The 15,481-nt window shown below is 43.7% G+C and overlaps 1 protein-coding gene across 2 annotated transcripts; it reads left to right on the top strand.

The window, feature by feature from the left end:
- Positions 1–380: 380 nt before the first annotated feature.
- LOC110486648 (nucleobindin-1) lies at positions 381–13,867 on the top strand. Of its 2 annotated transcripts, none has more exons than XM_036941352.2 (13): positions 381–1,006; positions 1,525–1,657; positions 2,255–2,362; positions 5,117–5,249; positions 5,334–5,437; positions 9,874–10,059; positions 10,178–10,268; positions 10,348–10,406; positions 10,491–10,583; positions 11,639–11,728; positions 11,808–11,981; positions 12,146–12,260; positions 12,380–13,867. In XM_036941352.2, exons 2-13 carry the CDS (start codon positions 1,529–1,531, stop codon positions 12,466–12,468), a joined length of 1,371 nt encoding a protein of 456 aa, XP_036797247.1. In that variant the 5' UTR covers positions 381–1,006; positions 1,525–1,528; the 3' UTR covers positions 12,469–13,867. The 2 variants fall into 2 exon arrangements, with proteins under 2 accessions (XP_036797247.1, XP_090053015.1); XM_090196889.1 differs by having other exon boundaries at positions 453–727.
- Positions 13,868–15,481: the final 1,614 nt, after the last annotated feature.

Here is a 15,481-nt window from a genome sequence, read left to right as displayed (position 1 = left end):
GCAATTACATAATGTTAATTTATTTCAATTCACCATTGTTTGTGTTTGTACGTGAAGTGACAAGGTAATTGATGAAATAATATACATAGCTATCTATTTTAATTAAATAAATACATACTTTTTACCTGTTGGAATTTGATATTTGATTTATTTTCTCTTTATATGTGATGTGTGTGATGGACAAACACCCTTATGGAAAAAAAACACCCTTACAATGTAAATGAAATACAATTACCTTATTTAACTTCAAAACAATAACTGTACTTCGCATATGTGGGTGTTTTTCATACGATAAGGAAGACGTAAAGGAAATTTACGTTTTTTGTATTGGAACGAGACCAAAGATGATCTATTATATTGACAAGACTGACCATTCTAACAACGGAAACATATGTCATCAACGATGGAAGGCAGGAGAAATCAGGTGAAACCATTTTAGCCAATGAGAGGACAGATAGGCGTGTGACCAACAGGCACAACTAAGTTGTTTTTTATCAAAGTTGCCGGAATGCCACATGAATCCGCTTCTATAAGTACATGTGTAACAGCCTAAACATTACAAAACTTCTATTCGATTTCGACACCCTCTCATAGCCCTCCATGCAAAAAGGGCTTATCTCACGCGGACATATTTTGGGCGCAGTAAATCCTCTCGCTTCGCCCCTTCCTCTCTGACGAGACCACTGAACTACAGTTTATTAAGAACGGACGGGATGGAGACGCTTAGGTATAATAATGCCGCGTTCATGTGATAGTCGGAACTGGGAACCTCAAAACTAGCAAACTCGGAAATATACGATTTTCCTAGTTCCGAATAGTAGTTGAACGCGTTATAAGAACGGACGGTACCCATACAATCGGTCACACACAGTCGCTTCTTTTGGACGTCATTTTCGACTGCGACGCAAAATCATTTATTTTTTATTTCGGAAAGCTTTCGGTAAAGGAAGTAACGTTAGCTGGCTAATACAACGGGCAAGAATTAGCCACCGATCAACAAGTAACGGTAAGCGAGTATCCCTCATGTCACACCGAGTGTACATAATACAACATTTGGCCTGTTGGCGTTGCCAGACGTTTTCTAGTGGGATTCGCGCATTTAATATGAATGGGGGATGCAAGATGGATGGAAGCCTCTCTCTCTCTCATCCGTAGCTTGCTAACGTTGGCTAGATAGCTAGCTTGCAGTTGTTCAGAGGGCGGTAGTGTCTTTGCGTGTTGTTGCGCTTTCTACTGAAAAGCTGTATATTGTCACACGAATTCGGAGCGTAGACCTTTTATTCAGTGAGGTTTCGCGTTAGCCCATAGTGCGTCACTAGCCCACAGTATCTGATGGCCAGTCTGCCAGTTCCCATATAATGTCCATGCAACAGGATACGCCTCCTGTGATGTGCCTCTGTCTGTCAGATGTCAGCCGTCAAACATCATTCAGTTGGTGTTCAGTACCAAATGACAGATAGCTGAATAATGTCTGAATACACAATTGACATAGACAGATCTTATATGTTCATACTTCTCTTGCAGGAGGATGAACCTAGATCCTGGCTGGCTGCTGCTCCTATCCATGTCTCTGGAGGTTTGGTCAGTGCCCCTCGACCGCAATGCAACCCCCCAGGAAGCACATTCTCCCCAGGAGGACAAACAGGAGGATAATGTGGTACGCCTTTGTTCTGTCTGTCGTTCGTCCATCCATCCGTTTGTGTGGTTGGTTGTCCGTCCGTCTGTATCCATCCATGTGTGATGTTTGTGTGTGTGGTTGCCCGTCTGTCTGTATCCATCCATGTGTGATGTTTGTGTGTGTGGTTGCCTGTCTGTCTGTAACCATCCATGTGTGTGTGTGTGGTTGCCTGTCTGTCTGTAACCATCCATGTGTGTGTGTGGTTGCCTGTCTGTCTGTAACCATCCATGTGTGTGTGTGTGTGGTTGCCTGTCTGTCTGTAACCATCCGTGTGTGTGTGTGGTTGCCTGTCTGTCTGTAACCATCCATGTGTGATGTTTGTGTGTGGTTGCCTGTCCGTTGCAGGACACAGGCCTATACTATGACCGGTATCTGTATCCATGTGTGATGTTTGTGTGTGTGTGTGGTTGCCTGTCCGTTGCAGGACACAGGCCTATACTATGACCGGTATCTGTATCCATGTGTGATGTTTGTGTGTGTGGTTGCCTGTCCGTTGCAGGACACAGGCCTATACTATGACCGGTATCTGTATCCATGTGTGATGTTTGTGTGTGTGTGGTTTCCTGTCCATTGCAGGACACAGGCCTATACTATGACCGGTATCTGAGAGAGGTGATTGAGGTGCTGGAGACAGATCCCCACTTCAGAGAGAAACTCCAGACTGCCAATACAGAGGACATCAAGGTCTCTCGCTCTCTCTTTCTCGCTCTCTGTTGTTTTTCCCCTTGTCTTATATTTTCTGACCTTAGTAGTTTTTTATTAGTTTTTTAAAGTATTAACTCACTAAGTACCCCCTCACCTCCTTGTGTAGTACCTATGATGTTACACAAGTCATCTATAGTAGGGATTGGCACGGGTTATTTGAAGATCTGAATGGACGTTAGTATTCGATTACTTAATGGTCTATTTTAACAATGAAAATGCTTGGTCTAAAATGTCCTAAAAGTATCTATGTGACATTGCTACATAGCCTACAAGGATAGACCATTACATTAAACATTTTAATAACACAACAGTTTTATGACCGTTTTTATGGCCATAAAAAAGATGCCCCGGTAGCCTTCACACGTGTAGCTTGTTGTTATTGTTGGTCAATCAAAGTGGTGTTACAGTCGGAGGCTCAATGTGTAGCAAAGGAAGTGGGAGATTTCTAATCGATGCAAAATATAATAAAAATTAGGGAATTAAGTTGGCTAAATGAGAAGGAGTAGGCTACAATGATCAACCAACCGATAGGCTGTTGTTTCATATGAATGGAGTTGTCGTGGACAATTACGAGGAGTGCCTCAATTAGCCTTTCTACTTTAGCTACAGTGCCTTGCGAAAGTATTCGGCCCCCTTGAACTTTGCGAACTTTTGCCACATTTCAGGCTTCAAACATAAAGATATAAAACTGTATTTTTTTGTGAAGAATCAACAACAAGTGGGACACAATCATGAAGTGGAACGACATTTATTGGATATTTAAAACTTTTTTAACAAATCAAAAACTTTAAAATTGGGCGTGCAAAATTATTCAGCCCCTTTACTTTCAGTGCAGCAAACTCTCTCCAGAAGTTCAGTGAGGATCTCTGAATGATCCAATGTTGACCTAAATGACTAATGATGATAAATACAATCCACCTGTGTGTAATCAAGTCTCCGTATAAATGCACCTGCACTGTGATAGTCTCAGAGGTCCGTTAAAAGCGCAGAGAGCATCATGAAGAACAAGGAACACACCAGGCAGGTCCGAGATACTGTTGTGAAGAAGTTTAAAGCCGGATTTGGATACAAAAAGATTTCCCAAGCTTTAAACATCCCAAGGAGCACTGTGCAAGTGATAATATTGAAATGGAAGGAGTATCAGAGCACTGCAAATCTACCAAGACCTGGCGTCCCTCTAAACTTTCAGCTCATACAAGGAGAAGGCTGATCAGAGATGCAGCCAAGAGGCTCATGATCACTCTGGATGAACTGCAGAGATCTACAGCTGAGGTGGGAGACTCTGTCCATAGGACAACAATCAGTTGTATATTGCACAAATCTGGCCTTTATGGAAGAGTGGCAAGAAGAAAGCCATTTCTTAAAGATATCCATAAAAAGTGTCGTTTAAAGTTTGCCACAAGCCACCTGGGAGACACACCAAACATGTGGAAGAAGGTGCTCTGGTCAGATGAAACCAAAATTGAACTTTTTGGCAACAATGCAAAACGTTATGTTTGGCGTAAAAGCAACACAGCTGAACACACCATCCCCACTGTCAAACATGGTGGTGGCAGCATCATGGTTTGGGCCTGCTTTTCTTCAGCAGGGACAGGGAAGATGGTTAAAATTGATGGGAAGATGGATGGAGCCAAATACAGGACCATTCTGGAAGAAAACCTGATGGAGTCTGCAAAAGACCTGAGACTGGGACGGAGATTTGTCTTCCAACAAGACAATGATCCAAAACATAAAGCAAAATCTACAATGGAATGGTTCAAAAATAAACATATCCAGGTGTTAGAATGGCCAAGTCAAAGTCCAGACCTGAATCCAATCGAGAATCTGTGGAAAGAACTGAAAACTGCTGTTCACAAATGCTCTCCATCCAACCTCACTGAGCTCGAGCTGTTTTGCAAGGAGGAATGGGAAAAAATTTCAGTCTCTCGATGTGCAAAACTGATAGAGACATACCCCAAGCGACTTACAGCTGTAATCGCAGCAAAAGGTGGCGCTACAAAGTATTAACTTGAGGGGGCTGAATAATTTTGCACGCCCAATTTTTCAGTTTTTGATTTGTTAAAAAAGTTTGAAATATCCAATAAATGTCGTTCCACTTCATGATTGTGTCCCACTTGTTGTTGATTCTTCACAAAAAAAAATACAGTTTTATATCTTTATGTTTGAAGCCTGAAATATGGCAAAAGGTCGCAAAGTTCAAGGGGGCCGAATACTTTCGCAAGGCACTGTAGCTAGCTGACTAACTTAGCTGGCTACTGTAGCCAGCTAGCTTCTTTACAATGATTTGGTTCAGTCAAGACCGGTACTACCAGATGGTATGATAGATAACTTGTTGCTGCCATAGGTTTTCTAACTAGCACAAGTCGGTTTGTCTACTTTTTCTCTCACCCTCTGTGCCACACACACTGGCCCCTGCTCCTCTCTCACACCTCACTTACCCTTCTGCTGAAACGCGTAGGGTACCGTTTTCTTTCAAACATGTACTTCGACAATCCAGATATCTGAAAAAATATCATATTTGAATAGTGAAATAATTTCAGATGCCCATCCCTAATCTATAGTGTATATACTGTATGTCGAGTATGTGTAAATTCTTTGTCTATACATTCTGTCTATGTTCTGTTTATTGTGGCAGCATCAAGTCACTGGGTCAAGTTCCTGGTACATGTAAAGTAATTGTCCTGGCGAATAAAGGTGAATCTATGTGTCTGACTGACTGTCCATCTTCTTCAGAATGGTCGTCTCAGTAAGGAGCTGGACCTTGTGGGGCACCATGTTAGAACTCGTCTGGATGAGCTGAAGAGACAGGAGGTGTCTCGCCTCAGGATGCTGCTCAAAGCCAAACTGGACAGCACCAACACACAGAGTGAGGTTTTTTTTAAAGGCCTGGAAGACCAAGATTATATATGTTTTCTCAGTCACCTGTTAAAACCCTCTGTTTATCCCCAAGGTTTACAGATGGACCATGCCTCTCTGTTGAAGCAGTTTGAACACCTGGATCCACACAATCAGAACACCTTTGAGGCCAAAGACCTTGAGCTGCTCATCTCAACGGTAATGCAGTGAGCATAGAGTCCAGGCTTGTATTTGTATTCATAGAACATCTAATAGTAGGTGCAGATCTAGGAACAGTTTAGCCTTTTCAAATAACATTTTATGGGTACACATACACATTTATCAGATGTTATTGCGGGTGTAGCGAAATACTTGTGTTCCTAGCTCCAACAGTGCAGTAGTATCTTACAATACACAACAATACACACAAATCTAAAAGAAGTAATGAAGAATGAAGAAATATCTAAATATTAGGACGAGTAATGTCGGAGTGACATTGACTAAAATACAGTAGAATATAATACAGTATATACATATGAGATGAGTAAAGCAGTATGTAAACATTATTAAAGTGACTAGTGTTCCATTATTAAAGTGGCCAGTGATTCCATGTGTATGTATATAGGGCAGCAGCCTCTCATGTGCAGGGTTGAGTAACCCGCTAGTGATGGCTATTTAACAGTCTGATGGCCTTGAGATAGAAGCTGTTTTTCAGTCTCTCAGTCCCAGCTTTGATGCACCTGTACTGACCTCGCCTTCTGGATGATAGCAGGGTGAACAGGCTGTGGCTCAGGTGGTTGATGTCCTTTTTGGCCTTCATGTGACATCGGGTGCTGTAGGTGTCCTGGAGGGCAGGCAGTGTGCCCCCGGTGATGCGTTGTGCAGACCGCACCACTCTCTGAAGAGCCATGCGGTTGCGGGCGGAGAAGTTGCCATACCAGGGGGGTGAAACAGCCCGACAGGATGCTCTCAATTGTCCATCTGTAAAAGTTTGAGTGTCTTAGGGGCCAAGCTGAATTTCTTCAGCCTCCTGAGGTTGAAGAGTAGTTGTTGCTCCTTCTTCACCACACTGTGCGGATGGATCATTTCAGATTGTCAGTGATGTGTACGCCGAGGAACTTGAGGGTACTATGGTGTTGAAAGCATTCTTCCGTAGGTATTCCTCTTGTCCACATGGGATAGGGCAGTGCGATGGCGATTGCATCATCTGGGGATCTATTGGGGTGGTATGCAAATTGAAGTGTGTCTAGGTTGTAAGGTAACTAGCCTTAACTAGCCTCTCAGAGCACTTCATGATGACAGAAGTGAGTGCTACGGGGAAATAGTCATTTAGTTCAGTTACCTTTGCTTTCTTGGGTACAGGAACAATGGTGGACATCTTGAAGGAAGTGGGGTCAGCAGACTGGGATAGGGAGAGATGGAATTTGTCTGTAAACACTCCAGACAGCTGGTCTGCACATGCTCTGAGGACGCTTCTAGGGATGCCGTCTGGGCTGACATTTTTCGAAAGAGGTGGTCGAGTGTTTTATTCAGAGCGAGTACTACAGTCAATGTCTTGATAGAACTTCGGTAGCGTTTTCCTCAAATTTGCTTTGTTAAAATCCCAAGCTACAATAAATGCGGTCTCAGGATATGTGGTTTCCAGTTTGCATAAAGTCCAGTGTAGTTCCTTGAGGGTTGTTGTGGTATTGGCTTGAGGGGGAATATACACAGCTGTGACTAGAACCGGAGAGAATTCTCTTGGTAGGTAATACGGTCTGCATTTGAATTTGAGGTATTCTAGGTCAGGTGAACAAAAGAACTTGAGTTTCTGTATGTTATCACAATCACACCATGAGTAGTTAATCATGAAACATACACCACCTCCCTTCTTCCCTGGGAGTTCTTTATTCCTGTCTGCGCAATGTACCGAGAACCCAACTGGTTGTATGGACGGGGACAGTATATCCCGAGAGAGCCATGATTCTGGGAAACAGAGTATGTTACAGTCCCTGATGACTCTCTGGAGGGGGATCCTTGCCCTGAGCTCATCTACTTTATTGTCCAGAGACTGAATATTAGTGAGTAATATACTTGGAAGCGGTGGAGGGTGTGCAAGCCTCCTGAGTATTCGGGAAAGTCGTATTCCTGGTCGTAATGCTGGTGAGTTACTGCCTCTCCGATTTCCAAAATTATTTCCGGCTGTATGTAATAACACAAACGTTCTGGGCTAATAATGTAAGAAATAACACAAAAAACAACTAAATACTGCAAAGTTGCTTAAGCGCTAGAAGCAGAGCTGCCATGTATGTCTGTCGGCACCATCTTGCCATCTTTTATCATAATTAATGCTATTATATTGGGTGCTAATCCTAGATCAGTATTCCTACTCTGGAATGCGTTATGAATACGGGCCCTTGTTCTTATCTACTTGTATCATAACACTGGTGTTGATGTACTTCATTATCCCCTCGTCCTTGTCCTCTGCCTCCCTGCTAGGCCAATGTACTTCAGTCCCCCCTCATCCTTGTCCTCCACCTCCCTGCTAGGCCGATGTACATCAGTTTCCCCCTTGTCCTCTGTTTCCCTGCTAGGCCGATGTACATCAGTTTCCCCCTTGTCCTCTGTTTCCCTGCTAGGCCGATGTACATCAGTTTTCCCCTTGATCTCTGTCTCCCTGCTAGGCCGATGTACATCAGTTTGCCCCTTGACCTCTGTCTCCCTGCTAGGCCGATGTACATCAGTATCCCCCTCATCCTTGTCCTCTGCCTCCCTGCTAGGCCGATGTACATCAGTATCCCCCTCATCCTTGTCCTCTGCCTCCCTGCTAGGCCGATGTACATCAGTATCCCCCTCATCCTTGTCCTCTGCCTCCCTGCTAGGCCGATGTACATCAGTATCCCCCTCATCCTTGTCCTCTGTCTCCCTGCTAGGTCGATGTACATCAGTATCCCCCTCATCCTTGTCCTCTGCCTCCCTGCTAGGCCGATGTACATCAGTATCCCCCTCATCCTTGTCCTCTGCCTCCCTGCTAGGCCGATGTACATCAGTATCCCCCTCATCCTTGTCCTCTTCCTCCCTGCTAGGCCGATGTACATCAGTATCCCCCTCATCCATGTCCTCTGTCTCCTGCTAGGCCAATGTACAGTACTAGTCAAAAGTTTGTACACACTTACTCATTCAAGGGTTTTTCTTTATTTTATTTTTTTACTATTTTCTACATTGTGGAATAATAGTGAAGACATCAAAACTATGAAATAGCACATATGGAATCATGTCGTCACCAAAAAACTGTTAAAAATATCTAAATATTTTAGATTCTTAAAAGTAGCCACCCTTTTCCTTGATGACAGCTTTGCACACTCTTGGCATTCTCTCAACCAGCTTCACGAGGAATGGTTTTCCAACAGTCTTGAAGGAGTTCCCACATATGCTAACCATTTGTTGGCTGCTTTCGCTTCACTCTGTGGTCCAACTCATCCCAAACCATCTCAATTGGGTTGAGGTCAGGTGATTGTGGAGGCCAGGTCATCTGATGCAGCACTCCATCACTCCTTCTTGGTAAAATAGCCCTTACACAGCCTGGAGGTGTGTTTCGGGCCATTGTCCTGTTGAAAAACGAATAATAGTCCCACTAAGCGCAGACCAAATGGGAGGGCGTGTCGCTGCAGAATGCTGTGGTAGCCATGCTGGCTAAGTGTGCCTTGAATTCTAAATAAATCACAGACAGTGTCACCAGCAATGCACCATCACACCACCTCCTCCATGCTTCAAAGTGGGAACCACACATGCAGAGATCATCTGTTCACCTACTCTACGTCTCACAAAGACATGGCGGTTGGAACCAAATATCTCAAATTTGGACTCATCAGACCAAAGGGCAGATTTCCACTGATCTAATGTCCATTGCTCATGTTTCTTGGCTCAAGCAAGTCTCTTCTTTTTGGTGTCCTTTGGTAGTGGTTTCTTTGCAGCAATTCGACCATTTAGGCCTAATTCACGCAGTCTCCTCTGAACAGTTGATGTGTCTGTTACTTGAACTCTGTGAAGCATTTATTTGGGCTGCAATCTGAGGTGCAGTTAATGCTAATGAATTTATCCTCTGCAGCAGAGGTAACTCTGGGTCTTCCTTTCTTGTGGCGGTCCTCATGAGAGCCGGTTTCATCATAGTACTTGATGGGTTTTCCGACTGCACTTGAAGAAACGTTCATAGTTCTTGAGATGTTCAGGATTGACTGACCTTCATGTCTTAAGGTAATGATGGACTGTTGTTTTCTCTTTGCTCAAATGCATTGAGGTGGAAAGAAATTCCACAAATGAACTTTTAACAAGGCACACCAGTTAATTGAAATGCATTCCAGGTGGCTACCTCATGAAGCTGGTTGAGAGAATGCCAAGAGTGTGCAAAGCTGTCATCAAGGCAAAGGGTGGCTACTTTGAAAAATCTCAAATACATTTTGATTTGTTTATCACTTTGTGGTCACTACATGATTCCATATGTGTTATTTCATAGTTTGTCTTCACAATTATTGTACATTGTAGAAAAAAAGTAAGGAGTAGGTGTATCCAAAATTTTGATTGGTACTGTACATCAGTTTTCCTCTTGTCCTCTGTCTCCCTGATAGGCCAATGTACATCAGTATCCCCCTCATCCTTGTCCTCTGTCTCCCTGCTAGGCCACTAAAGACCTAGAGAACTACGATGCAGAGAGACATGATGAGTTCAAACGCTATGAGATGCTGAAGGAGCACGAGAGACGGGAGTACCTCAAGGGTCTGGACCAGGAGAAAAGAGAGAAGGAGGAGAAGAGGATGGAGGAGCTGAAGGATAAACACCGCAAGCACCCCAAGGTCAACGCTCCGGTGAGAGAGAAAGACGGAGAGAGCGAGTAAGATGGATGGAATGCTTTTTGTATGCGAGACCATTAGAATGGAATCTCTTCTCTTTTCTCTCTCCCTCTCCTTTCTATCTCTCGCACAGGGCAGTGTAGCTCAACTGCGTGAGGTATGGGAGGAGACTGATGGACTGGACCCAACAGAGTTTAACCCAAAGACCTTCTTCAAACTGCATGGTCAGTTAAGCTGCACTCTACTATTACATGATGATGATGTTTGTATGTGTTCAAATAATGTTCATTTTCCTCCTTGTAGATGCGAATGGAGATGGTGTTTTAGATGAGCAGGAACTAGAGGCCCTCTTTGCCAAAGAGGTAACGCACGCCCTCACACGTGTGTGTGTGTGTGTGTGTGTCCGTGTGCTATAGTAACAGCTCTCTCCTGCCCTCTACCACCAGCTGGAGAAGGTCTACGACCCAAAGAATGAGGAGGATGATATGATGGAGATGGAGGAAGAGAGGCTGAGGATGAGGGAGCATGTCATGAAGAACGTTAGTATTGTTTGGATTTCTATCCTCTGTTTTAATCCTCCATTCCTGTTTTTCCTTGTTTCTGTGTCTTTATTCCTCTCTCCTCTCTCTCTGTTCACCTCTCATCCGTTCACTCTCTGTCGGTTCACTCTCTGTCGGTTCACTCTCTGTCGGTTCACCTCATCCGTTCACTCCCTGTCGGTTCACCTCTCCGTCGGTTCACTCTCTGTCGGTTCACCTCATCCGTTCACTCCCTGTCGGTTCACCTCTCCGTCGGTTCACTCTCTGTCGGTTCACCTCTCATCCGTTCACGGTCTGTCGGTTCACCTCATCCGTTCACTCCCGGTCGGTTCACCTCTCCGTCGGTTCACTCTCTGTCGGTTCACCTCTCATCCGTTCACTCTCTGTCGGTTCACCTCTCCGTTGGTTCACGCTCTGTCGGTTCACCTCTCATCCGTTCACGCTCTGTCGGTTCACCTCTCATCCGTTCACGGTCTGTCGGTTCATCTCTCCGTCGGTTCACCTCTCATCTGTTCACTCTCTGTCGTTTCACTCTCTGTCGTTTCACTCTCTGTCGTTTTACTCTGTCGGTTCACCTCTCATCCGTTCACTCTGTCGGTTCACCTCTCATCAGTTCACTCTGTTGGTTCACCTCTCATCCATTCACACTCTGTTGGTTCACCTCTCATCCATTCACTCTCTGTTGGTTCAACTCTCATCCGTTCACTCTCTGTCGTTTCACTCTCTGTTGGTTCACCTCTCATCCATTCACTCTCTGTTGGTTCAACTCTCATCCGTTCACTCTCTGTCGTTTCACTCTCTGTCGGTTCACCTCTCATCCATTCACTCTCTGTTGGTTCAACTCTCATCCATTCACTCTCTGTTGGTTCAACTCTCATCCGTTCACTCTCTGTTGTTTCACTCTCTGTCGGTTCACCTCTCATCCATTCACTCTCTGTTGGTTCACCTCTCATCCGTTCACTCTCTGTCGTTTCACTCTCTGTCGGTTCACCTCTCATCCGTTCACTCTCGGTCTGTTGCCTATTACTTTTTTCAGCTATTTTCTGTTTTGACAGGTGGACATCAATCAAGATCGACTCGTCAGCCTGGAAGAGTTCCTTAAATCAACAGACAAGAAAGAGTTCAACAACCCTAAAGAATGGGATGTAAGTGAGTGATGGACGTTGGGTCGTTTTATAGTTTGTGTGTTGAGTAATGTCAGGCTCATCTTCCCCATCCCTCCAGACTTTAGATGACACCAAGCCGGTGTTTACAGAGGCTGAGCTCCAGCGGTTTGAGGCAGAACTGCACACCAAGGAGGAGGAGCTGGGTAGGAGGGCGGAGTCTCTTCGTCAGGAGCAGGATCTGCTGAAGGAGAGGGGCAAGGCCCTGGAGGCCCAGAGACGAGAGTACCAACAGGTAGACAACCACCACTTACTCTGCACAGTGGTATGGAGGATAGCCATACTATGAACAGCCAAATACTGCAGAATAAGCCATACTGTCACTATAGCGATTATATCTTCAATGAAATATGAAACTATGAGTAGCCATATGATGAAATGTTTATCTGATTCTGTCAGGCAGTACTAGAGATGTCTCAGAGGAAGGAGAAACAGGCAGTGGAGGGGCAGCCTCCTACGGGTCCTAACGGAGAACTACAGTTCCACCAAGAGATGCAGAAACTGGAAGATCAAGGTAAACGGGATAGATGAGATAAAAGGGCGGGGATGGAGTGAGTTGGGGACATTTTTGCTTTTGTCTCCTCTGAGGGGTTCTTTCAGTAATGGAATGTTCTCTCTGGTGCTCTCATTCAGGTGCTAAAGCTCCTGTTGAACAAGAAGTCCAAGAGGCCCAGAATAACCTGCCTGCAGAACCACCACAGAACCTGCCCATACACACCTAATGCAGCACCCTGATACACATAGGGTTGCAATGGGAGGGTATATTACTGGAAACGTTCTAAGTTTACCAGTAAACTACCAGAATTTTTGTAACTTTCAAGGAATGTATGAAATTTTATCAGATGACATCTAGTGTCTTTTTTTGGTACTTCAGATTATCACAGGTGTTTGTGAGCATGGTTACATGCGCACCATAATTTGATTTTGTTTAATACATTTACATGCTTTGCAAGAAGAACGATTTCCCTAATAATCCTGTTTACGTCTGAAATCAGGCTACTGATGAGACTTCAGATGATAAATTCCAAAAATCAGCCGTCTATAAAAATGTTCGACCACATTGGCCAAACTTTTTTGTAAAACCTTTTTGATTCTGAGTTGGGACATATAAAGTTTGTATGTGAAAACAATTTCTAATATGCATACTTTGTTTTTCCAAATTCACGCGTAAGAGGGAGTCTTGCGCTACCTGTGCTGGCGCAAATCAAATACACAGCTAGAATGCAGTAATTCGAAAGATTGCGCCGAAAACCAGGTGTTTTAATCGGTGGATGCTTACTTAGATTTTGACCTTACGCCGATTTTAAGATAAGCAGAGTAAGGTGTTCACATGACTATATCCATACCTGGCGTACTGCCATAATCAGTTTAATATTGAATTATTAGTGTGCATGTAAACATACTCATGAATTATCTCTGGCCCTCTGTGTGGCCTTATCAGATATAAAATCTATACAATAATTCAATGAGATGACAAAGCTGTAAAATATCCTAAATATAAACCATCAACGTAGTGAATGTCATTGATGTTTAATATGAGAGTTTCAGAATAAAATAGCCTTTTTTTATTTTACTATGTCAATATGTCTTTGTTGTAAATATTTGGGGGTCAAACTGGTGGCAGTTGTGAAAAAATACAATAGTTTGAAAAGTTTGGAGTGAATTGAAAACAATGCAATTGTTGATTTAGATGCTTTTCCAAAATTATTTAGGTTATTTTTTCTCTTGAACCATATAGTCTATCCACTAGAAACTCATGGACATTATGGTCACAGATATACAAAATGTTTTACTATATATATGAATAACATTTGTTTTAGTTCAAGTATAAATCGCCAAAGTTACCATAGATTACCTGTTATTTACCAAAATTACGGAGGATTCCAGTAACTTTGGTAAAATAGTGGTAGCTGTGCAACCCTAAATACACACACGCTCTCGCAGGAACACATCTCTTTCACTGACACACATATCCAGATGGGTACAGCAGATGACATCATACAGCACAAGCGCACAAACCCCAGTCAGTCAAGCACATCGTATCGTCCCCTGGCACAGTCCCGGTGTTCACCTATCTCTGTGGTTTACATTTGATCTCAATAAATTATTCAACTCACTGGACCTAGCCTTCTTCATTTTTAAATTCTCTGTCATGCCTGTGAAATGACTCTAGATATTCTGCCCTTACGTTGTCTGTCTGTGGTGTATACCTAGCTTACTATTTCCACTGTTTCCCCCAAATGTCATATCTGACCACTAACCCTTTCCCAGATGAGGTACATTGTTTGAATATTTAATTCCCAATTCTTTCTGCCATCACACTCCTCTAGTTGACCTTTGACCTCTCCTGCCAGTAACTAATTTGTATATTGGTCACTGGGATCTTGAATGCTTCTTTCTGTACATTGTTGTTATTCCAGCCTTGTCCCTTCTGTCATCACCCTTCTTATTTTAAATGTATTTTAAACATTGTTGTAGTAATGAATCCCTTCAGTGTCTCTGTACTGTGCTCTCTCTTTTCCTCTGCTGTTGTCCAGTGGTATGGTTGCCCGGGGAGTATGTGCTCATCGTTGTTGTCTCCCATGGAATGGGTCCCCTGGCACACAGTGCATTCCTACCCTGCATTCCACTGACCCCCGGTGACCTCAATGATGACCTCACTGCCCCTTCTTTCTGCTGTTAGCTGTCAATCACTCCGCTGCTGGTGATGTCACTGCTCAGGGATGAGCAACATCTGCATCTAGCAACATCTGAAATGTCATTTTTCTTCTAAATGTTATATTTTTTATTCTCAGTCTGGTAGTAGGTGAGACAAGTATGTGACAACATGAAGGAGAGACAGCTGGATGTAATCTCAAGTTATGAGTAAGATAAGTTCTATATGTGACCATTTTGAACATCTATATGGTTGGAAAACATGCAGTACCAGAGCAACACAGCAGATGATGGTGGACACGGATCAAACTGAGTGTCCCTCACACAGATTTATGTAACTGTCTTTCCTTTTTATCTATAAAGGAATCATCTTTCAGCTTTGATATTTACAGCACCTCGCTTCCATCTTGGAGTTTTGGGGGGGGGGGGGGGGGTTACTTCATGAGTTGGTTATGGAGGTGACCTGTGTTACCTTGTTCTTATGTGTCCAATGTCCATAGCCTGAGGCACAGCACAGCCTCTGTTCCCACGTGTTAATTCTCTGGATAGAACAACTGACTGTCTCTGCCTGTGTGTGACCTTTGGTACCCCCAATGAACCCCACTGGAACCTGAAGGAATCACCAGATAATAATAGGAAATGATACCATTATGGAATGATCCTAGTATTAGATATGGTGCTGATGCTGCTGACACATGTCTTCTTCACCATCATCTCCAGATCAGAGAGACTCACATTTTCAACCTCTCCCTGTCTGAGTCTGTAATACCAACATGTTTCAAGCAGACCACCATAGTCCCTGTGCCCAAGAACACTAAGGTAACCTGCCTAAATGACTACCGACCTGTAGCACTCACGTCTGTAGCCATGAAATACTTTAAAAGGCTTGTCATGGCTCACATCAACACCATTATCCCAGAAACCCTAGACCCACTCCAATTTGCAGACCTCCCCAACAGATCCATAGATGATGCGATCACTATTGCGCTCCACACTGCCCTTTCCCACCTGGACAAAAGGAACACCTATGTGAGAATGCTATTCATTGACTACAGCTCAGCGTTCAACACTATAGTGCCC

This window comes from Oncorhynchus mykiss, chromosome 13 (assembly GCF_057628025.1).
Source record: "Oncorhynchus mykiss isolate SJ-2025 chromosome 13, ASM5762802v1, whole genome shotgun sequence".
In the NCBI taxonomy this organism is placed as follows: Eukaryota; Metazoa; Chordata; class Actinopteri; order Salmoniformes; family Salmonidae; genus Oncorhynchus; species Oncorhynchus mykiss.
Note: the sequence above shows the minus strand (reverse complement) of the source record. Positions and strands in the feature narration are given on the sequence as shown.